This window comes from Miniopterus natalensis, chromosome 1, assembly GCF_054644295.1.
Source record: "Miniopterus natalensis isolate mMinNat1 chromosome 1, mMinNat1.hap1, whole genome shotgun sequence".
Classification (NCBI taxonomy): domain Eukaryota; kingdom Metazoa; phylum Chordata; class Mammalia; order Chiroptera; family Miniopteridae; genus Miniopterus; species Miniopterus natalensis.
Window position 1 is genome coordinate 199,244,913 of NC_142081.1, and position 23,737 is coordinate 199,268,649.

General features: G+C 60.9%; 2 protein-coding genes across 3 annotated transcripts in view; one reads left to right on the plus strand and one right to left on the minus strand.

Annotated features, from left to right (window-relative positions):
• SORCS2 (sortilin related VPS10 domain containing receptor 2) overlaps positions 1-23,737 on the plus strand; it is a 249,520-nt gene that overhangs the window by 121,003 nt on the left and 104,780 nt on the right. The gene's annotated exons all lie outside the window — the stretch shown is intronic.
• Positions 354-2,456, minus strand: PSAPL1 (prosaposin like 1). Its single transcript, XM_016195796.2, has one exon. The coding sequence runs from the start codon at positions 2,318-2,320 to the stop codon at positions 743-745; it is 1,578 nt and encodes a 525-aa protein (XP_016051282.2). The 5' UTR covers positions 2,321-2,456; the 3' UTR covers positions 354-742.

Consider the following 23,737-nt stretch of genomic DNA (forward strand, 5'->3'; position numbering starts at 1 on the left):
CCCCACAGCCCCAGAAGCCACTCAGGACGGTGTGAGCACATTTCCCTCTCCTCACTTAGGGGCAGCGCCAGGCTTCCCTGTGCCTGTGACCAGGCAGGGGGATAGCTGGGGCCCCGTGGTGGGCAGAGGCATGGGAAGGGCTGTGCTGATCTTAGGCACCCCTGGGAGATGTGCTCAAAGCCCCAGCTTCCTCCCCAGAAACGCCCATAGACACTCACACCTCACACACGCCTCCGGGGCCACCCCCAGACACCCTGGGTAGAGAAGCTCTTGCTTGAGCAACGGGGGGGTGGCTGTGGAGGAGACCCAGCCCCACCCCCAGCTGTCTGACAGGAGGGATGGGCCCCCCCTGTGATGGCCCCTCTCCCCCGCCCCCTGCCCCTGCCTCCTCTCACCCTGGCCAGGACTCTGGCCTGGCTCTTAGCTGGGAGCTCATCAGAATCGAGCAGAAGGGGCATCAAAGGCCAGGCCAGGCCCCCGCCCGTCAGCCCATCACCGTGTTGAGGCTGAGGGGCGGTTGGCTGGGGCGGGGGCTGTACCTGGCAGCTGGTTCCAGTCCAGGGGAGGCACTCACAGGGCAAAGCCAGGAGGCACGTTGTTAGGGTGGGGATCAGAGTTTCATCCCTGCTCCTCCGCCTCCCCGCCCAGAGCCTCAGTTCTCATCTGTGAAATGGGAATGGGGACAGCACCCACCTCGGAGGGTCCCTGTGGGGCTCAGGGAGATCAGGGCCTTCCGGGGACACTAGCAGGTGCTGGGTTGCGGGCACTCGCTCTCCGCAGCGTGGAAGGGTGCCATCTTCCAGATGTGGAGCTGGCAGTGCTTCACGGCGTCGCACATCTCGGCCGCCTCCTGGCTCTGGCACCAGAAGCTGGGGCCCATGACGCACTGGTCGCTGCCCAGCAGCGGGGCCCTGGGGGCGTGACAGGCACCCACCCTGGCGCACAGGGCGGTGGGGTCCATCATCTCCGCAAGGGTGGCGATGAGCACGGGCTCGTACTGGTCCACGAAGCGGTTGCACTGGATCATGTAGGGCAGTGGCAGGATGCGGCAGCCCCCCTTGAAGGCCTGCAGGATGCCGCGCTTGGTGCTCTTGCGCTCCAGGTTGCGGGCGGACACGCCCAGCAGTCTCTTGCACCCGTTGCAGAAACTGCCCTGGTTGTCCCTGTTGTCCAGCAGAGGAGGCAGGGGGGTGGCTCGTGCCTCGTGGAGAGCCCGGGCCAACCGCCGCTGGCTGCTGCAGAGCCGCACGGCCCTGCACACCTTCTCCGGGGGCACTCTGGTCACGAACTCCACCAGGGCAGGGCTGTAGGCGTCCACCATGGCGACGCACTGCTGGACGATGGACGTGGGCATCACCCCGCACACGCGCTCCAGGGCATGGCTGATCAGGGCCTCGGTGCTGTTGGAGTCCAGCCACTGGTCCAGCTCCTGGATCACCTGCAGGCACACCTCGCAGGTCAGGCCGGCCTTCATCTGCATTTCATTCCTCTTCCCCGGGGACAGTGGCTCCAGGGCAGGGACCCAGTCCTGAGTGGGCAGCTCCTCGCAGAAGCCCCCCTTCTTGCAGGTCTCCTCGGGCAGGACGAGCTTCAGCATGTGCTCCCCAGGAGCGAGGTACTGAAGGATGTAGTCCTTGCAGATGAGAGCCAGGCCCGGCCCCAGGGACTTACACTGCTCCTGCGTGATTGCATCGGCCAAGGCGGACACATTGGACCCAACCTCCTCATGGAGCCGGGTGACCAGCTGGACGCAGTTCTGGCACACAGTATCCTCAGGAATCTGCGGGAGGTGGAAGCTGAGGGGCCCGCTGGCCATGAACGGGGCCACCAGCTCAGATGTGTCCTCCTGGGAGAGGGACTCCGGGGTGGCCGGGGTGGCCGGGAGCCTCTGCAGTGGCTGGCAGAGGGTGAGCGCAGTGCACACCTCTGCCGGGGCGCTGTCCGGGGCCCCCTCGAGCATGCCGAGGATGGCTGAGCTGTGGGCATCCGTCATCTCCTTACATTTGGCTGAAGCGTCCTGGCTGGGAAGCCACTCGCAGGTCTTTGTCACCAGAGCCAGGATGTCGTCGGCCGTGGTGTTGGGGTTCAGCCCGTTGCCGGCAGCAGCCACCACGTCCAGGCAGACATCGCAGGGCAGGGTCCTGGTGGTGGGCTTGCTCCAGACGGCCCTCCGGCAGTGCCCCACGGCCCCGCACCGGGCGGCCGCCTGCAGGTCCCGACACCACACTGCTGAGCCCCGAGCGCACTCCCGGGGGCCCTGGATGGGGCTGGCCAGGGTGGCCCCCAGGAGGCTGGGCAGGAGAAGCAGGGCAGGGAGCATGCTGCTCCGTGACTTGGTGGCTCCAGTGTGCCCGGCACCTCAGCTGCTGCTATAAACCTGCCAGGCCCCTGGGCAGCTGTACCTGGTCCCCGCCCTCTGGGCCGCCTCCCGCAGTCTGACTCATCCTGGGCTTCCGGACACAGGCCTCCTTGTAGAGCCTCTGCCTGGCACCCCATTCATCCCTCCTTCCCGGGGTGCACTCCGGCTTGTCTATCAGAACCAGCTTGTATCTGAATGGAGCACAACTGGAAGCCCCCTGTAGTGGGCGGCCCTCCCGCCCCGCCCGGCAGCAGCTTCCCGGGCTCAGGCCTGTCCCGACCTGTTGGCTAAGACCTTGGGGAATTTCTGCCCCACCCCCCAGGAGGTACATAAAGCAGGCTATCCTTCCTTTACTAGAACATCGAGTGACGACAGTGACTGGCCGATGGCCCCAGCTGCTGTTCTCTACATCTGGCCTGAGTGGGCACCGGGTCAGCTCCGCCCCCCCCCCAGCTGGCTGTGCCAGTGGGGCATGGTCTGGCAGAGCCCCGGGCTTCATCCATGAAGAGGGCGCCCCTCAGCCTCCCAGGGCAACTCGGCTTCTGGCTGCTGGAACCTGGCCGGGGTGGGCTGGGCCTCAGTGTTGAGGATGTGGGTGGAAAGTGCACCTGCCCTTTGTTATTAGATAACAAAGGACCCCTGCTTTGTGTTTGAGGCTTGGGCCTGAGAGTCGGTGCCTGGCGGCTCCGCACGGGTGTCCTGAGGTGGGTCCCGTTTGTTAAATGGAGATTCCAGAGCGGCTACCCTGGCCTGATTTCCGCGCGGCTCACCGCCCGCGCTGCGCTCCACGGGAGGCCCGGCGGTAGGGGGCCGCCTGCGCCCCTCCCTGGGAGTGAGCCCCTCGTGTGGTGCCCGGGCTCAGATTCCAGGCTCCAAGTGTGCGGCGCTAGCACCCGGCTGGGTGGGCCGGGTGTCCAGGCCGAGGCTGCAGCCGCCCTGGGGAGTAACGCGGTCAGGGCCGCTCCCTCTGCCCTCCTCCTGGTGCGGGGCTGGGGACAGCGGGTGGAAAACGGATCTGCTGAGCTCCTCACGCCACTTCCAGGGACTGCGGCTCCTCTGGATCAGAGGAGGGCCGGCCTCACGGTCAGAGGAGGGCCGGCCTCACCGACCGAGTGAGCCGGGCTCTCGGCTGCAGGAGGCAGCTGCTGGCCTTCACTGCCACCATGGGGGCTGGACACGCGGGCGCCCGCTGTTGGGGCAGGCAGAGGTTGGTTCAGGTCACTGGACTTGGCATGTGCCCACCCTTCGTCCGGGGCATCTCCTGATACTGTGGGACCCACTGTCGCCTCCTGGGCTGTGGGCACGGGGCCCTGCTCCATGGTGTGAGTGGGGCTGTGCTGGGTGCTGGGCGCCCTGGACCCCCTGCTGGCCCCCAACCTCCCTCCCACGGCACTGCCTCGCTTCCCAGAGGCCCCGACACCTTCCTGGTCTTTGCGTCCCCTGGCCTAGTCCCCGCGGGTGAAACACTGACTTCGTCTTTTACGTTTAAAAACTATATAGGAGCCGTTTCTTTTGGACTTCCCAGTTTTCAACTTTTTATTGAACGATTTCATGGGCAAGGGAACAGGCGCGCGTGAGAAGCGTGCAGCGGAGCGTAGGTGCAGGCCCGGGATCCCGAGGGAGCAGCGACAGGCCCAGCCGCCCAAGCCCCGCCCCTGCGCAGAGCCCCAGCTGTGTGGTGTCCGGCTTCCTGGGCGCGACGTCATGTCTGTGAGATGCACCCGCGCTGCCCGCGGAGCGGCGGGTTGGGCGCCTCATTCCTCGCGGAGCTCCGTTGGGTGACAGCGCCCAGGGTGCTTTCCTGTCCTTCCCTCGATGGGCGTGTGAGTCATTTCCAGGTGGGGGCAGTGTGGCCTCCACCCGAGTCGGGAGGCACCCATGTTCCCGTCTCCGCCGGGATGTACCGAGGAGCGGAAACGCCGGGCGACCCTGCGGGCGTTGCCTTGACACCCACGCGGCGTCCCCAGCCTGTGCGAGCCGAGCCTCCCCAGCAGCTACTGTGTTTTCTTTTCGTATAATTTACAACTTAGAAGGCAGCTGAAAAACGGTAAAGGACTCTGTGCAACCTTGACTCAGCCTCACAGCCCATCAGCTTTGTGGTCCCTCCTCCCCGTCTCCCTCCCTCCCGTCCTCTGTCCTCTGTCTGTCCATCCGTCCGCACACGCGTGCATTTCAGACGCTCGTTTCCTGACCCGTTGAGAGCTGGTTGGAGACGTGGTCCTTTCACACCCCGTCTCGTAGGGACCGGGACATTCTCACATCACCGCAGTGCGTCTGTTACTTCGTGAACTGTGATGCTGATGCAACGCTGTGGTCCAGCCCACGGCGCAGGTGCCTTCCCCGGGCGGCGCTCCGAGTGCGGCCCCGGCACAGTCTGTCGTGCGCGCGGCTGGCCCTGGGGGGGCTCCAGGCCGGGGTCATTCCCCTGCCGCTGCTCCGGACATTGTAGGTGACGTCACCTACAGGATGGGTTCCCAGGGGAAGGCCCGCTGTGCCCCAAAGACTTTCCTGAAGTGCGGCCCCAGGAGCCGTCACCCCGCAGCGTCACCCATGTCACTGTGATCTCAGCCCTACAGAAATGCAGGGCACGATGTGACAGGTGTTTGTCCGCGCCCACGGTTTAACCAAGGGCAGCGCTGTTTTTACAAATTCCGTTTAAGAAGGTTCTCCGGAAGGTTCTCGTGTTTGTGGCTCACGCACAGTCAGGCCTGGCTGCCATGGGAGAAAGAGGTCAGAGGAGGGGCCCGAGGGGGACCCCCATCCGGAGCCTGGGGGTGGGGTGGCGGTGGGTGGGGGAAGCAGGAGGTGGGACCTGCTTGGAAGGAATCGGGGAGGTTTCGCCGCGGCTGCCTGCGTGCGGGAGGAGCGGCCCTGCGATCACCGAGCGGCGGGGACGTCTGGTTTCAGCCCAGCCCAGCAGGCGCGTGGCCTGCATTTGTAATGTCTGCCCACGGAGCTCTGCTCTCCGTCCCTCCCACGGCCACGCCCGGGCCGCCCCTCTTTCTCTCTCCCCTTCTTCTGGGCGGCGCTGCTGTGCCCTGCCCGGGACCCACCTGCAGTGCCTGGCCACGCGGGGACCCAAGGGTGGGATTCGTAGAACCACGTATGTCACACATTTCTGTGGCCCCAGGGGTGAGCCGGAGGCTCAGTGGGGAAGGCGACAGGTGGGGGCGGATGTTCCGTGCGGGGCACGGACCGTGAACAAGTAAATACCAAGCGACCATTCTAACGCCAGGTGGAAACGCGTCCTGTGGAGTAAAAGGAAGTGGGAGATGGGGGGCGGGGGCGCTTGGGGCTTGGCCTGCGTGGCCCCCCTGGGAAGGCGCCGTGAGCTCGGGGCCTGGGGAAGTGGATTCCCAGGGGGAGCCCCAGGAGGGTGCACGGCGGGGGGCGAGGGTCCCCGGGCGGGCATGTGCCGCCCTTTGTGCCGTGGCCGGGGGGCCGGGGAGGCGCCGGCACCTGTGGACCGTGAGGCGGGACTGTCCCCTGAGCTGCCTCGGAGGAGCCACTGGCTGCTGCTGAGAAGGTGGACGTAAGAGTCTCCCACCTCTGTGAGGTCTGGCAGAGGGCACACCCCAGGCGAGGGCTTGGGGAGAGGGCAGCCCGAGGCTAGGGTCAGGGGCTCCTCCAGGACAGCACCCCGGCCGCCCGGAGCCCCGAGGAGGCCGAGCCCACGCCTCGCGGCCGGCCTGGGGTCCAGCGTGGCCTGGCGGGGCGTGGAGGCGGCCAGCACGAGGCGAGGGCTGCCAGGGAGCCGAGTGGGAGGCCTGAGTCACGCGGGCAGGTGCGGGCGCGTGGGTGCGCGGGAATGGTTCAGGGGCAGGAGCAGGGCGGTGGGATTCCTGAGCGGGGCCGGGGAGGGGTGCCCGCGGCGCCCGGCGCGAGGCTGCTGGGATGGGGCTTTCCCACCCGGCCCGGGTGGCGGGTCAGCCGCGTGCCCACCTGCTCCCGCGGGTGTACCAGCCCACCGCCCCTCCCCGCGCCCGGGACGTGTGCTTCTGCAGGGATGGAGGGAGCCGGGGCTGCCGGGTGACGGGCGCGTCAGAGGAAGGAGACCGTGCCCCCGGCTCCACCAGCCCTGGAGGCCGGGGGGTCCTTCCTTGCCTCCTGTCGGTTCGGGGGGGACAGGTAGCCTGCCTCCTGTCCTTGTGCCCGCACCACTCCAGTCTCTGCCTCTATTGTCACGTAGCCTCTCCCTGCGTCTGTGTCCCTGTGTTCACATCTCCTTCTTATAAGGGCATGAGTCACTGGATTAGGGCCCACCCTGGGCCAGTCTGACCACATCTCACCCAGTTACATGTGCAGAGCTCCTGTTTCCAAATTAGGTCCTATTCACAGGTGCTGGGGTTGGGACTTCAGCGCAACTCTCAGGGGAAACGATTCATCCCACCCACGGCACAAGGGTTCCAGGCACTGCTGAGCTTGACCTTGATCCGACCTCGGCCCCGGGGCAGCCCGGGGGTGGAGAGGCCCCCTTCCTGGACGGCATCCAGAGTCAGGATGAGGCACCTGCGTGTTGGCAGGGCATCTGTGACATTCCAGCCACTGGACGCTGTTTGTGATGCCCTTAGTACGTGGCAAGTCTCAGAACGGAGCTCGGCTCTGGGACACAGGCCTCGGAGGTGAGGGGCTTTGAAAGGCAGACCCCAGTTCCTAGTCCCAACAACCCCGAAGTCTTGGGGAGGCACCGAGTCTCCCAGCCACAGTAGCCCTCAACCCCAGAGCCCTGTCTCAAAGCTGTGATGTTGAGGAGCCCAGGATGGGTGGGGAGTTACCAAGACCAGAGAGGCCAAGCTCTGGGGTGTGGACACAGGTGCTGGGGCCTGTGAGGGCCAGGGCCGTGGACATACACACCTCCAGAGCCTGGAGCCCCTCCACCCTGCTCTCAGGACCCCGGTGTGGCTGGAGTGTCTCCCACGTGCTGGGCGTCCTGGGACCCGCCTGTGCTGCTCCGTCCCCAGTCCCAGGTTCCTCCCAGCACCTCCAAGAGCTGGGGTGGACGTGTTCCCACAGACACCCTCCCGCTGCTGGGTGCCGGGTGCCGGGTGCGGGGTGTGCCGCTCCCTGGGCCATCTTAATACAACTGGACCTACTGGGCCGCCACCCCGGGAGGGTGCCTGTGGGAAAGCAGCCACGCAGGCCGCCCGGGCCTCGCCCGCAGCCAGGCCGTCTCGTCCCCACAGGTGCGGGGAGCAGCCGTGACGTCGGCAGTGTCCTCGGTTAGAAGAGGGAAGTAAGAGGATCCTGGGGGCAGCCGCGTGCCCCTGGTTCATGTTGCTCTGCTGTATAGACTGAGCAGTTATTTACTGAGTGCCAGCTGCGTGCTGAGCGCTGCTCTAGGTACTGGGAATGTTTGAGATAACAGAACAGACAGAACCCCCGTGGTCCTGGGACTTAGTGCGGGAGGCAGAAACGAGACAGCAAACCTAATAAATACGTGTCATGTAAAGGTGGAGAGGAAGCACAGAGGCTGTGGGGAGGGGTCAGGAGTGGGCGGGGTCAGGGAAGGCCTCAGGATTTGGGGGAGATGTGGGAAAGTTGTGGGTGAGAGCCAGGTGGGTGCTGGGGGGTTACTCCAAGCGGAGGGAGGAGCCTGGAGGAGCAGCAAGGAGGCCTGGGGGGGGGCAGGGGGGAGGGAGAGCTGAAGGCCACTGCAGGGCCCGGGTGAGAGGTGCCGGGTGAGAGGAGCCCAGGCCTAGGCGGTAGTGGTGGGTGGCAGGCATGGTTTCTGCGTCTGTTTGAAGGGTGAGCCAACAGCTGCTGGTCTGAAGGAGGAATGAGAGAGGAGTCGGGGACACGCCTGATGTTTGACCTGAGCAGGTGGATGGCTGGCCTGGAGGAGCGAGAGGTTGGGGCAGGCAGACCTGTTGGGCTGTTGTTGTGACATCCGGGCGAGAGGCAGGTGCCTGATCCAGGACGTGGCTCGGGATAGAGAAGGGACAGTGAGGACTGGGGTGTTGCTACAGGTGGCCAGAGAGAGGGGCAGGGCCGAAGGGGAGCCCAGGCTCATGGTGGAATGGCCAGCCCTCCTCCCAGGACAGGGGTGGGTGGGGCAGGTAAACAGTGACCTCAGCTTGGAGGGGACCAGGGTAAGCGCCTGTGGGACTGGGTGGCTTAAATAACAGAGGTGTCTCATCTCAGGTATGGAGGCCAGAAGTCCGAGGCCAGGATGTCAGCAGGGCTGGTTCCCTCTGAGGCTGAAAGAATCCACCCCAGGCCTCTCTCCAGCTGCTGGGGATCGGCTGGCATCTTCGGGTTCCTAGGCTCGTAGACATATCACCCCAACCTTTGCCTGCATCTTCCCACCATGTTCTCCTTGTGTGTCTGTGTCCAGATGTCCCCCTTTTATAAGGACATCAATCGTATTGGATGGGGCCCCCCCCTGTTTTAGTGTGACCTCATCTTAACTAATTACATCCCAGTGACGCTAGTTCCCAGTCAGGTCACATTTTGGAGCCTGGCATTAGTATGTGAATTGGGGGGACACATGTAACCCCTCACAGCCGTCATTGTCGGGCGTCTGTGAATATTGAGGGTGTACACTGTGGTGGCTGTAGGGCTGTTCAGATTCACTCAGATTGCCAGACAATTCCCCAGGGCACCCACGGTTTGGCAGAACTGGCTGCCCACCCCCCGTTGGGCCCACCCTCCTCCCTTTCTGAGAAAGGTGGGCAGCTGTGGCGCCTGGGGGTCTGTCCCCCGGGCACATGCAGAGGGTCTGAGAGCATCTTGAGTCTCCGCTGGCCACGGCCTCAGCCATGGCCTGTCCTCGTGACCTAAGCCACACTTGCCTGAACACTGCCTCTCACAGCCACAGTTGGCACTAACCACTGCCAACCCCACTGCCAACCCGCACCCCACCCACAGGCTTGCAGAGGGTGTATGTGCAAGGGCTGTGCCAAGGCCACCCAGGTGTGCCCACATGTCCTCACCGCAGCCCGGAAGGAGGCACCTTGCAGGCGGGTAAGGAACCTGCTGCAGGTCACAGAGCTGATGACTGCTGGTCTCGAACCGGACAGCTGCCCTCTGAGTCCCCTCGCTCTGCAGCTTTGGCTCCCTGGGGACACTTTACCGTCCTCATATCTCTCCTCATGCTGTGCTCTGAGGACCTCTCGGCCAGGCTTGTCCACGTGCACCCACTCGGGACAGCACCGTGGCTGGGTTCCCGAGACCAGGCCCGGGGAGCAGATGTCTGGGAGGTGGAGGAGGCACTGAGGACAGTGGGGACTCGGGGCTGGCCGGAGGCAGCACACAGCGTCTTCGAAGGGTCCCCCGCGGGGACGGGCGCAGTCCTGAGGTGTATCCCCGCTCCTGCCCACCGTCAGCACAGAGGCGGGCCGCCCTCCCGAGTCTCCGCGTGTTCCAGGAATCTGGCTGGCAGGCTCCTGGTCCACTGCGCTTGCACCGCGGGGACGGGCTGGCCGTTGGTCCTGACATCTGGTGTCGGAGCCAAAACATCAACCCAACCACTGGTCCTCGGGTGGGAAGACTGCACTGGGCGCTGGATGAGCAGTGGCTGGGGTTCTGGAACTTTCTGAGCAGTGCCGCAGCAGGGGGCTTCTTTCTGTTTCCGAAGACTGGGGGGGGGGGGGGGGGGGCGATCCATGAAACACCCGAGGGGCCTGGACGGAGGTGCCAGGCTGAGGGCCCCTATTCTGGGCCCTGGGGGTGGCGGGTGGCTGCTGGACCGAATGGTGCTAATTGTGGGGACCTGGTGATGTCGGGGCTCTGGCTCATGGGACTGACCCATGGTGGCCTTCCTCCCTTTCATAGTCACTCACCGCATGCGGGGCCCTGTGCTAACTGCACACCCTGAAATGTGGTCACTCTCCTCCGGGACAACCTCAGGAGACAGGACCACAATGTCCATCATGACCCATTTCACAGATGAGAAAACCGAGGCCCAGAGAGGCCGGACCGCTTGCCGCAAGCCAGTTGTACAGCTCTCAGCTGAGATTCGTTTCCGTGGGCTCGTGAATCCCGGTCTGGGAAGTGTTCACAAGTGCCCGCCACATGTGGAGAACAGGGGCTTAAAAAGGTGCCCTCAGAGTGAGCGCCTGGGGTCCTCCGGGATCTGCAGCCAGGAGGCAGGCTCGGGACGGACCCCGGCTGGGCTGGGGACACTCGCCCGGAGGCTGCCGCCCCTCACAGATGCGCCCCAACACTAACACGCTGCAATTAGGGGCCAGTTCCGCCCGCCGGAAACAACGGAGCTGACCCCGCAGCCCGGGCTCGCGGACAGATGTTAGGATCTTGCAAATGTGTTTCGGATTGTTGACGGCAGTGAAACATTACAGACGCGGCCGAGCCCCCCGCGTGACCCCCACGCTCACTCTGATGTGTTCCATGCCGCTCTGTGTTCATGGTTCCCCCACATCTGCCGCAGCGCGAACAAAGGCCCCCCGAGCCTCGGCTGCGCGGGCTGGTGCGGGGCTCTCCCGTCCCTGGAGAGGCGGGGTCCATAGTCTGAATAACCCACAGTCTAGGTTTCCCTTCGGGGCGTGTTCTGTGTTTTGCTCCCCCATTGTTTTGCTGTTACGGCAGGAGTCAGCCAGCACCCCTGTGCAAGGCTGATCCCCTCAGTGTCTCCGGCACAGCTCCTGAGTCGCAGGTGTGGCCCCGGGTGCTCCCAGCCGTGCCAGCCAGGCAGACAGAATGGGCCTTATGTACTCAGGGGGAGGCTTTTGTTTTCCTCCCGCCTCCCTCCCTCTTCCCTCCCTCTCCCCCAGCCTTCCTGAGCCTTCATGTTAGCCAGGTGCAGTTCACACCGACTCACCAGGATGCAAATCTGTGTTTTGCCCCCAGCTTTGGGGTGACCGGGGGCAACTTTCCTCGTGTCGCTGTGCCCCTCTCCCCCGTCTGTGAGAGGGCGGTGATTCCCACTTGGCAGGGTTGCTGTGGCCGGAGTTTTGCTCAGATAGGTGAAGCACGTGGAGGGTGTTGTCACCGATTCACTGACTCACCATGGATCCAGTCGCTGAGCCTCAGCAGTCATGTGGGTGGGCTGGCTGGCTAGACCTCGGGAAGCCTCCCCACGGTCCCCTCCTCCCCAGGGCCCCTCCTCCTTGCCCCCCCCCAGCTGGCCCCGGAGGCCGAGATTCTCACAGGTGAACTCTGAGTTGTCTCCAGCATCTTGGGCCTGGAAAATCACTCTGGTTTTCCAGAAATCCAGCAGCCCCCCCCCCCCCTTAAATCTTCATCTGCCAGACATTCCACCACACCCAGGGGTCCCTGAGGAGCGGCCCCCTCTCCGCCGGAGGGACAGTCATGGGGAAGGCACAGGGGCCAAGGCAGGGGTGGGGAACAGGGGAAACATCTGGAAATTCTTGATCCTTGAAATTACTTAAACAAATACCATTGCTCCCCCTCCTTACCACTTAAAACAACCCAAAGAAGGGGGCCCACGGGGTGGGAGCGAGGGGCATGGTCTTCCTGTTTATCGTAGGGTGTTTCCCCGGCGATAGAGGGTGTGTTCCCCCCATGGCTGTGGGCAGGGCCTGCAGTGCACCCAAGATCGGGGTTCTGGTTCCCATCTGTGAACTGGCCGTGACCTCAGGCCTGGCTGCCCCTCTCTGGACCTCAGTTTCCTCATCTGTGTGGGGGCATTTGGCAGGAGGGTCTTTTCTGACTCCTGAGGTCTGCCTGGTGATACTGGTTTATTGGTGTCGCATTGGTGGCTGCCGCTCCCCGACAGGACAGAAATTAGAGATCAAGGAGGAACCATCCCTGCCCCCACTCCCTGCCCTTTCCCAGCCCCGTGGTTCTAGCAGTGGTCGGTCTGCATGACCCAGTCTCAGGTGGGACTCTCTCTCCTCTCCATGATTTCATGATTTCACAGGAGAGGCCTGGTTAACTGTCCTGCACACCAAGGTCCGCCCCCCCCCCCCCCCCCGGTCCCCGTGCCATTCACACCATCTGGAGGCCTCTTGCCCCAGCTGTAAGTTCTTTGCTTAATGATCCAGTCTGTGGCTGCTTCATCCACGACACATGCGCCCCAGGCATCCAGGGCTCTCCTGTCTTGTGTCAGCACCTGGGGGGCCCTGGCACGTGGGAGGTGTTCATCAGCCAAAAATGAGTGAGTGAGTGAATGAGTGAGTGAGTGAATGAGTGAGTGAGTGAATGAGTGAGTGAGTGTGTGAATGAGTGAGTGAGTGAGTGAGTGTGTGAGTGAGTGGGTGAATGAATGAGTGAGTGGGTGAGTGAATGAATGAGTGAGTGAATGAGTGAGTGAGTGAATGAGTGAGTGAATGAATGAGTGGGTGAATGAGTGAGTGAGTGAGTGAGTGAGTGAATGAGTGAATGTGAGTGAGTGAGTGAATGAGTGAGTGAGTGAATGAGTAAGTGAATGAATGAAGTGGCCTGGGGCCCAGACCCAGGTCTTCAGCAGAAGAGGCAGCCAGGCCTGGTGGGTGGGAGGCCCTGCCACAAACCAGCTGGGAGCCCTGATTCAATCCACTGCCGGACTGTGCCTCAGTTTCTCCATTCAGCATAAGGAGGTAGTTTCCGGGCTCTACCCTCTCAGTGTTTCACTGATACCTGCAGGGCACTCCTGTGCTGGTCCTGTATGGGGCACTGGGAATACTCCCCTCCCAGGCCTGTCTGCCCCCACCCCTGAGAGTGCAGGCCAGTGAGGGGACCCAGCCCTCAGCACACATGACACCCGTGAGTAGAGTGGGTGCTGCAGGTGCCCCGAGCAGGACAGCTCTGAGGTCTGGACGCCTGCCCGTGGGCCCTGGCCAGGTTAGGAAGAGCCTGGACTGCCACCGGGGAGCTTGGCCTCTGTCTGCAAGGCCGTGGGAGCACCGGGCTAAGAGCAGGAGCATGCCCTGTGGGCCTTGTGAGTCCCAGACTCCACTGCGCAGGCCTGCAGGGAGAGGGACCGACAAAGGCAGGGCGCCCAGGGGGGTGGCGGAGGCCACAGAGGTGGGAAGGAGCAAGCTGGGCGCCGTGGGCTGTGCTTGGGCCCTTTGCCTGTCACAGGAGGGCCTGCTACACAGCCTGAAGCCCCCTGGTGGGCAGGATGTCTGGGAGGGGTGTGTGTGCCTGTGACAGCCACAGAGAGACAGAGCCAGAGCCGAGAGACGAGAGAGAGCACAGATGCAGAAACGGGAGAAGCAGCACCCGCTGACCCAGAGGCTGGCCTTGTGGGTCTGCAGACGAGGTGGGCGAGGACCCCCGGGGGCCCTGCTGAGCTGCGTGATGAGGTGACCGAGGCCCTGGGCCGCCTGCCCTGCCAGCTGATCCCAGCGCCCTCTTTATCTCCGCCCTCCCTGCTCCCTCCCCTGGGTTTTCATCAGGGCGGGACACTGCGCCTCCCTTTCCTCTCCCGTAATGGGGATGGGGGCCTCCTTGCAGGGGGCTGTGGGAAGCCCGAGTCTGGCGGGCACTGCAGGGTGGTCAGGCCCGGGCCCTGATGGGCAGCCTGGGCTGGAGCTGCCCTCCCGGGGCTGGGGCTGGACTAGCCGGCTCGGACCCTTGCTCGGCTCACCCGTCTCCTCGGCGTCGTCTTCAGAAGTTCTAGGAGTCGGGACATGAGGCTCGGGCTCCCTGACGGGGAGCCTGAGGAGCCCCCCGTTCCCGGTTGGCCTGAGACAGGCACACAGCAGCTCCCAGAGCTCTCCCCGGGGACAGTTTATTTACCTCCCTCCCAGCGTGTTTTCTATTCAGGGCAAGTTGCAAACCTCCCCCTGTCTGTACGTTTTTTTCCACACAGTTTCCCACTTAGGAGCGTGTGTGTGTTGGGGGTGGGGATAGAAACTCTGTTAAGAGAGAACAGTCCACGGCAGAGCCAGGAGCTGGGGGGACAGGAAGCATTTTCCCCAAGAATTTGGTTTCTGAGACCAGCCACCCTGTTTCCACTTGGGATAGAAGGGGAAGCAGGAGGGGGGTGCTCAAGTGCAGACGCTTGGGTTGTCTCGCATGCGGAGGGAAGACTCCAGAGCCGGTGGCTCTCACCCCCTGCCATCGTCTCATACAGTGAGCCCGGGGTTGGGGGCTCTTGGCGAGGCCCTTCACTGCTCTCGCTCCATTTTGCCCCCGAAAAGTGGTGCATGGCTCGGTTTGTGGGGGTGAATAAGAGGAGGTCAGCATGGAGCCCCCCGAGCCCCTCACCAACTGGCATTCTGTGCCCGGAGGGTGTGAGCTCTGTTACTGCCAACCTTTCTGTCCCTCTCTCTTCCTTGGGGCCTGGCTCACAGTAGGTGCTCAGCAGATGTAACAGAGTAGTTCTGAAGACGACTCTGTCCCCCTCCGCCCCTCCTGAGGGCATTGCTCTTTCCGACCCCCCCCAGCCCCCGTCTGCTCTCCGGGTTCCAGCCTCATGCCTCAGAGCTGCGCAGCCTTGGTCTCAGCAAGTTTACTGCAGAGAGGAAGCCGGCCAGACGTGGGGGCTGAGGCCCAGCCTTGGTGGGGAAGGGGTGACATGGCCCTGACCTCAGGCGCCAAGGCCGGGAGCCATGTGGCCCAGCGGACACCGCCAGCTGACAGATGTGGGCCTGGGGCTGTGTGGAGGTGACTCCCCGCTGGGACTGCACCAAATGCGTTTTCCTTTTGTGTCTCAGCCTGCCTTGCTCAGCTTTCTGGCCTCCGGGGAGAGAGCAGGAAGAAAGGGAATGCAGACGATGCTCGATGCTCGTGCTTTGGTTTTGAGCTGAGCTCACAGGCCCAGCTGCTCCCTGGGCCCCTGCAGAGGTCCGGGGGCTGCAGAGGGTCTGAGCTCCACGGCCTCCCCACCACCAGCTCCAACAGGCCGATGGGCAGGGATCTCTGGCTTGCAGGTGCTGGGATGTCTGGGTGAAGGGTGTGCCCCGAATGCCTGTCTATTGACCTGGGTGAGTGGGTGTCCTGCTCCCCTCAGGGTGCCATGGATGGCACAGTGCTTCTGAGAAACTCAAGGCAGGGAAGCATTTGCCAGGAGGAAAGACTAGAGTCCAACCTGTGAAGAGGCTTGGGGTCCCACAGAAGCATTGCCGGGGACAGGGCTGGCAGGGAAATCTGAGGTCAAGGGCAGGGAGCTGCGAACGGCAGGCGAGGACACTACTGTGGGTACTGGGGAGCCACTGAAAGTTGTTGAGCAAGGGAGGGCTGCGTCTCAGGGGTGCCGGCTGTTGGAAGTAAACCCTGTCTTACACATTAGCATCGTGTGTTTCCAGCTTGCTCCCTGGAGCCCTTTGGGGGCCCCTGAGCTAAGGACAATGAGTGGAGGTGGGGCTGAATCCCTGCCCCCCCCAAGCCAAGCAACTCACTTTCCTCTGTTTCATTTCTGAAGCATATGCTTCCACATAAGACTTTATTTTAGACAAAAGGCCTTGCTTCCTAAAATTTGTTAAAAATCTTTGCATGGCTAAGAACATGGGGAAAGGAGAGTCTGTTCCATAAGTTGTGTTGGGAAAGCTGGACACTCGTGCAAGATAGTGAGGCTTGACCACTGTCGTCCCCACTCATAAAAAGCAGCTCAGGGTGGATTAGACAGCTGACCGTAGCCCTGAGACCACAGACCTCCGAGGAGAACGCGTAGGTGCCGAGCTCCTGGACGTCAGTCTTGGTGGTGATGTTTGGATTTGACACCAAAGCAAAGGCAAGAAAAGCAAAAAATAAACGGGACTACTTCAAACTAAAAGCTTCTGCACAGCTGAATGAAACCATCAACCGGATGAAAAGACAGTCTATGGAATGGGGGGAAATACTTGCAAATGACCCATCTGACAAGGGGTTAATATCCAAAATATATAAAGAACGCATACAATCAATTCAGTGGCAAAAAGTAAAGTCTGATTTTAAAAATGGTCAGAGAATCTGAATAGAGATTTCTCCAAAGAAGACACACAGATGGCGACAGGTGCATGAAAAGATAGATGCTCAGCCTCACTGATCATCAGGCCAGACCCACCACGGGGCGCTGCCTCACACCTGCCTGAATGGCTAAAAAGGACAAGAGACGGTGAGTGCGGGCGACGCTGTGGAGAGAAGGGGACCCTCACGCGCCGTTGGAAGGACTGTACACTGACGGAGCCACTGCTCAAAAGCCAGGGCCCAAACTCAGGGATGGGCCGCCGGGTGGCGCCCACAGAGTGACCGCGGGGAGGGAGGGAGCTGGCGCTGGCTGAGGCTGGACGGCCGCTCTCCTGGGCCGGCTGAGCTGGGCCATGGGGGCACGTCCCTCCCAGTCCCTCCCAGTCCCTCCCACCCGTGAGCCTCTGCACCTGGGTGGAAGTCTGGGCCCCTGGCTTTCCGTGGCTGTGGCCTTGCCATGGAGGCTGCACGTGTTCAGCAGGCCGGTGGCTAGGATAGCTCCACAGTGTCCCCTGGGCTCAGCACAGCCTCTCCGGGGGTGGAGCCGGGGGACCTCTGGCACAGAGGAAGAGCTACACAGTCCAGGGACCTGGCTGGGACCTGACGCCAACTTTGCGTAGCGCTGTGAAGATGCCGGTGAATAGTGGGGCGAAGGGTGGTCATCGCATGTGCGGAGTGTGCTCTGTGTGCTGGGCACGTTCTGCATGCTCCTCACACAGCCCCACGCCCGGCCAGGTGGAACCCGTGGTCTCTGTCCCCATTGCACAGGTCAGGAGACTGAGTCTCTAACAGCATATGACCTGGGGAGCCAGGGGCCAGGCACCGAGCTTTTCTGAGTGAATGGTTGAGGCATACATGGGGCTCTGAAGAATTTAGTTCTGTTAGTAGGATTTGCCAGAGGTTGTTAATAAAAAGGCAGTGGGTTCTGATGTCATGGAGACCCAGTATTAGTGTTGGGCCTAGGCCAGCGGTTTGATTTTGGAGGGGGGTGGGTTGCTTGGCTCCCCGGGAGCTCAGTGCCCGTATTCTGAAAAGGAGACTTTAAAAGAAGATACTGGCTCATAGTAGGTGCTTAGTAAACGTCTCCTTCCTGGAGTGGAGGTGAGTTTCATCTGTTGGCTCTCCATGGTTGGGGACCCCCTTGCCTGGAAAAGGCCTTGCTGTTCCCCACGCCCCGTTGAAACAGCAGACATTGGAGGCTGGCGAAGCAGTTTGTTGTTTAACTTTGGGGGAAATTAGCTCAGTGATTTGTGCTTGTTGAACTTGGAAGCGGTGGGGAGGGAAGCTGGCAGGTTTGGGGAGATGGTGGCGCTGCTCCTGTTCGTGGCTCCGGAGCACAGCATGGTGCATACAAACGGCGCTGATTAATTTTTCAGCAGGAGCCTGCGCTGCCTAAGTCCTGATGGGCACCTGGCTGGCATGAGATGGGTTTCCCTGCTGTCACACTGGGAGCGCAGACGTGGCAGCAGAGCCTGGGGTGTGTAGCAGCTGGTGATTTCCACGAGGCGACCCAGGCCCCACGATGGTGGGATGTGGAATGCAGATCGAGAAATGGCAGACGCATCTTCTTTCTTGGTTTTTGGAAGCAACTGTGAACCACAGTGTTAATTAATTCAGTCGTTCACTCGAGAAGCATGGGCTGAGTTTCTGCTCTGAGTCAGATGTGAGCGGAGAGCTGGAGAAGCCACAGCAAATGAGACACATCCTTCCATCCAGAACCTTCCAGTTTAGAGGAGCCGTAGGGACCCAGGCAGCCTTATTATCGTGGGACATCACAGTGCTGGGGTCCAGCCCACAGGACCTGCCCCACCGCCCACCGGCGAGCCACCCACTGGCTGGGGGAGTCAGAGAAGGCTCAGAAGGTTGGTTCTTTTGTGAAGGACACCGACCGTCTAAAAGCCCACAAGCTGCCACTGGGCCTCACCTGGTCCCCTTCACTTTGGATTAAGGTCCAGGAGCTGTCGGGGCCTTGCCCAGGTGCTGGGTGACCTAGCCAAGTTGTCACCTCTCTGCCAAAGGGGGGACAAAGTCCCTCCCATAGGACCTTTGTCAGGGTGAGGTGAGGCTACTTATTAACTTTTTCTGGGGCCAAGAAGACCCGTTGCGACACCAGGTGAGAGAACAGCAGGGAAAGATGGCACCTGGTAGGTCCAGGGGACATCAAGGACCTGGAGCAGGAGAGCCAGTGCTGCAGGCCCTCCGCTCTGTGGAAATGTTCTGCTTGGGCCCCAAAGAGCCCCCGGCACATAAATATTTAATCTCAGCGCTTGCGGTTCTCCTTGCACAGCTCATGCACTTTTCTTTTTAATTGAGCAGAACGGAACATGTCTTGCAGGTTTCTTACGATGTAAGATTTGTAGGGTTCAGCTTCCTTCACTGGCGTGGGACCTGGGGTCCCGTGGCGGGGGAGGCAGTGACGAGAGACTAGCCCACACCTGGCAAGGGGGCCGGGCGAGGCGGTGCCAGAGCCCAGCTGCGCTGGCGTGTCCTCACCGCCACTGACTTCACCGTTTGTAGCGACACGTCTGCCGTCCCCGGGGGGCTGCGCTGCAGACCCGCATTCACAGCTTTTTATAAAGTTTTCTTTTTTCCTCTTTTATAAAAATATAGAGTTATTCTAGGAAATGTCAAAGAGAAAAAGATTCACACATAATCCCAAGGAAAATAGGCTTCACTCCTAATAGTTATGCATTTTAAAAATCCAGTTAACTGGATTTACACTGGTTAATAACACTATAGAGTTTTCAAGGGTACAAGGTTTTAATTCGACATCTGTGTGCTCTGTTGTGCACTCCCCACCCGAAGCCTAGTTTCCATCCGCCACCATATATTTGACCCGCTTCCCCCACCCCCCACCTCCCACCCCTTTGGTAACCACCATTCTGTTGTCTTATCTATGAGTTTGTTTTTGTTTGTTTTCTTAGTTTGTTATTTTTTTCGTCTGACTTACTTCGCTGAGTATAGTATTCTCTGGTCCATTCATGTTGCTGCAAATGGCAGTATTTCGCCTTCTTACGGCTGAACAACATTCCCTGGTATATACGTATCCCACCTTTATCCGGTCAGCCATCAGTGGACACTTAGGCTTTTCCATGCCTTGGCTGTTGTGAATAATGCTAATAGTGATACATTTGTAAGTGGGGTTAATATATCACCTCTGTAGACAAATTAGAAAACAGTTCAGACAGGGAGCATTACTTATCAGTGCCCATGCTGAATGCTGGACAAAATAGTCACAGTCGCTTCACAGAGGTCCTGAGGGGAAGGCTCTGTTATTCCCATTGTGCAGATGAGAAGACAGATTCATAGAGGCTAAGAACAGCAGGCCAGTGTCAGGGCCATGGCTGGGACATAGGCAGGCAGACTGCAGGGCCCCCGTTTGATAGAAATGTCTAAAAATGGCCCCATATCTCACAATTAGAAATGGCACTTTCAACATGGGGTGCCTTCCTCCAGATATTTTCCAGGCAAGGAGATACAAAGCCGGACATTCTCTGGGGGTGGTTAACTGCTCTGACCAATAGCCCCAAACCTAGATGTGTCTGCCTGGCCTTGTCATAGTCTGATGTGACCTGTAGGGTGGGTAGGGTGTCAGGCTCTACTCCCTTCAGTCACTAATGGGCCCAGGCTCCTTCCATCTTGTGGCTCTGCCTTTCTCTAGGTCCTCCAGGTCCTGAGGGGAGGGGAGAGGTAGAGGGATTGCACTGGGAAGGTTCTTGACACACATCCCTACTGCCTACACCATTGGTCAGGATTCAATCATATGGCCATAACTTATGCAAAGGAGCCTAGGAAATATAGTCCAGTAGTGTGCAGGGCTGGGGTGGAGGTGGGGAACAGTTTAGTGAGCAGTTTAGGGAAATTGAACCTTTTCTGACATACTCATCTACCTATTCCCACCTATTTCCAGATATGGACTCATGGTTGGAAAATCCCAGGGCTGCTGGTGGATAGTGGGTTGGAGTATGGAGACCCAGGGCCTTTCCCTAAGGAGACTGTCACCTTGGATCAGGTGGAGAGCCCATGAGGCCTGAAATGAGGAACAGGGAGGAGGAAGGGGGCGTAATCCATGAGCTGTTCTGGAGGCAGAACCAGCCGGTGGGGTGGCGGCCATACATCTGGGGTAACGGAGAGGGGACTCCATGTGGACTCCAGGATTTCCAACGTGGCCATTCCTGAGCTGTGTTTTTGGGAGTGGGCTATGGATCCTGGGAGACAGAGGCCCTTAGGGGGGCCCAGGATGCTGGTGGAGCCAGCGCTGACTTCTGTTTGCAGTGTGCCTGGACCGGGCTCCAGGGGGGAAGGATCTGAGGGTGGGAAAGCTCACTGAGCTTGTCCCTTTGAGGCACATGGGGCTTGTGAATGTGGGTGTCGGTGGCTCCCAGTGAGCAGCCCACATGGGGGCAGAGCGGCTGGAGGGACGGCGGGGAAACATTGCTTTGTTCCACCCCAGCATCTGAAGGCCCTGCCCCCCACCAGCCTGGCTCCTGTCCAGGTTCTTGACGACTGCAGCTCTCCAGGCCACAGCAGGTGACATACAGTCCTCCGGGTCCCGGAGGCAATCTAGGTGATCGATGAGGCCTGCGTGCTGCTGTTAGAACCTGCCAAACCTGGCCGAGTGACATGTCACCTTTGTCTGCATGGAACCTTGCCAGGGATGGCAGCAAGGGGCTGGGATAGTCCCTGAGGCCTCCGTTCAGTTGCCGTGTTCTTTCTCCCAAGGCCCCTGAGATCAGCAGCCCACAGTGGGGACGTCAGTTGGCCTCCAGGTAGAGCAACTGCCAGTTCTTGTTGTCTTCATGGCTCTCGTGCCCCTTTGGCCCTCTGGGTCAGTGACAGCCCCAGTGGGGGTGGGGACAGTCCTGCAGCTGCAGAGTCGCCTGCTCTTTGCTGTGTCGTGTTGGGGTCTGGATGGAACTTCTGCAGCCGCCTGGGCTCCAGGGCCAGTGCTGGTCACTGAGGGGAGGTGTGGCCCACTCATGACCCCGGTTGTCACACTCACAGAATGAGGGGCTGCAGCCCTGCTGCCATGGTCCTGGAGCCCTTCCCAGCACAGGGGTCTTTCCTGGGTGACTTACACCACTTAGGTAGGGATCCATTCCGCTGATGGCACCCTGGGCGCTCAAGGCCTGTGCCTGCCCCCCTCATCGGAGATGGCTGCAGGGGTGGTTGGAGGTGGGCTCCCCCAATGGGCTGGTTCTGCCCTCCTGGCTGCTGAAGCAAGGTCTGTGCCCCACTGCCCTGAGGAGCCACATCCAGGATGAGGAGGGCAGTGGCCCTGACCCCACACTTACCCAGGTCCCTCACCTGTGTCCATCTCAACTGTCCCTTGCAGGGCATGGCGCTCTGGCCCTAGATAACTCTGCCACCCTCTTCTGAGCATGCTCTGGTTCTGTTTCTTCCCTAGTCACAGATCATACGGCTTCTGCGTGAACAGCGCAGGGCCAGGTGGGTCTACCCACCCTCCTTCCAGCTACAGAGCTGCGACTATTAATGCAGCCCTGGGTTGCAACCTTGCTTACAGTAAATAATGCACACACAGGTCCCCACCCAGGTCGCAGGCCCCAGGACCTCACCGGTGTCGCCCTGTGGTTGGTACGGGTGTTTTAAATCGTCCCAGGTTGTGTTCCGTGCTGACCTGGAACCAGGAGCCCATCACTTCAGGTTTGGAAATCCCATCCACTCATGGAAATTGAGGCGTGGTGCCCCTGAATCAAACAAAGTGCACGTGCTTTAGGCAAACTGTCTGAGGTTCACGGACATCCAGCTACGGCCGGTCAAAATCTTCATCAGGGAACCCCTGTGAGTGGTGTCCCCTCTGGGCGCTCGAGCATGTGGAAGTTCTGCTGTAAGTGAGCGGGCAGGGACAGGCGACATTGCGAGGTCCCCTGCGCCGCTGGAGGGCTTTGGGGTGGAGAGCAGCTTGGGTGGGAGAGCCTGGCCAGGCTCACAGCTGAAGGCTCGGAGCAGGAGGCGATGTCCTAGTTCAGGTCTGCAGGAGGCCCAGCAACAGGAGGGGCAAGACTGGAGGCCTTGGGGTGAAGGTGGCAGGGACGGTAGAGAGGGGCTGGGACCCTGGACAGACTGGGGGCAGTTGGCTCCGGTTGGGAAACGTGCTGACCTGCGCCGAGAGAGCACCGAGCTGGCTCGTTTATTCTCCGTAAGCTCTGCCCGCCTGCCTTTCGGGGGGCCTGAGAGCCCGGTGGACTCTGCTCTTCCCTCCTTGCGGGGGACTCGACTCAGCCCAGGGCTGGGTGGGGGGCCCATGGGCACACATCTGCCTAGCGACAGGCAGAACTGGGATACAAACTGCCTCCAGCCCGGCTCGAGCGCGGTGCTGGTCCCGGGACCCCAGGCCGCCCATCAGGCCGCCTGTTAACGGCGTGAGATGGCCTGTGCTCCCTCGGAGGGCTCCCGGGTGCAGTCAGGCGGCAAACGCGGCCGCTCAGCATCCAAAAAACAAGAGGGGAGCCCGCGCCCGCCGAGCAGGGGCACAGAGCTCGCCCACCTCTCAGGCGCCGGCGGGTTGGAAGAGGCTCTGCCCGGGCAAGGTCACACGTGGTCACACGCGGTCACACAGCGCGAACCCTGCAGCTCGAGCCGACAGATGCAGAAAATGAGAACCGCGTGGGCGTGGGAGTCAGGAGCACGCAGCCGGCGTAGCAGCAGCGGTGGCCAGCCTGTGGCCCCTGCAGGGCAGCGTCCAGAGTTGTCTTTCAAGTGTCCTACGGAACCCATGTGATCGGAGGAAGACCTGGGTGCCAAGTTCTGCCCCACAGCCAGCCATGTTCTTCGGCAGCTCTCTCATGTCCTCTGGGCCTCAGTTTCCTTGTCCATTAAATGGGAGCAGCAGTCCTCACCCAGAGCACTGTTGTGAGGAGAAGTGTGTTGTTCCCAGCGTGGGCCCCATGAATGAAGATCCCCTCTGGACATCTCCGCTGACCCCAAGCCTGAGAGCTCAGTGATCATCTTGAGAATTAATAATTACCCCAGGGCCTGTTGGCTCACAGTGTCTCACAGCTGGGAAGGTCTGGAAGACCATGGATTTCAACCACCTCATTGTGCGGATGGGGAAACTGAGGCTCAGGAGGGAAGAGAGTGGCCTCTTATCTCTGTAATCCTGATGCATGGGCCCAGGCTCCTGCATAAACATGAGCACTTTGCGCTTCACACTCAGCTTCCTCATTGCATCTGAGCTTCATGACAACACCATGAAGGAATCCAGACCAACGGACATCGCCCCGTGCACCAGGAGAGAAGCTGAGACCTAGAGAGCTTGGGTGCTTCACTAGGTCACTGAAGAAACCAGAGCAACACTCAGTTCAGAACTTTGATATTTGATTGTCAGACAGCTGTCACAGCAGCTGGCACAGAACAGGGTCTCAGTATCTGTGGCTCCCTTTACCATCCTCCAACAGATTATACTAGTGCCACTATCATCTCCATGTCATCACCATCATCATCGCCATCATCAGCACTATCACCATCATTGTTGTCACATCATCATCGCCATCGCCATCATTACCATCGCCACCACCATCACCATCACCACCATCACCATCATCTCCACCACCATCACTACTGTCA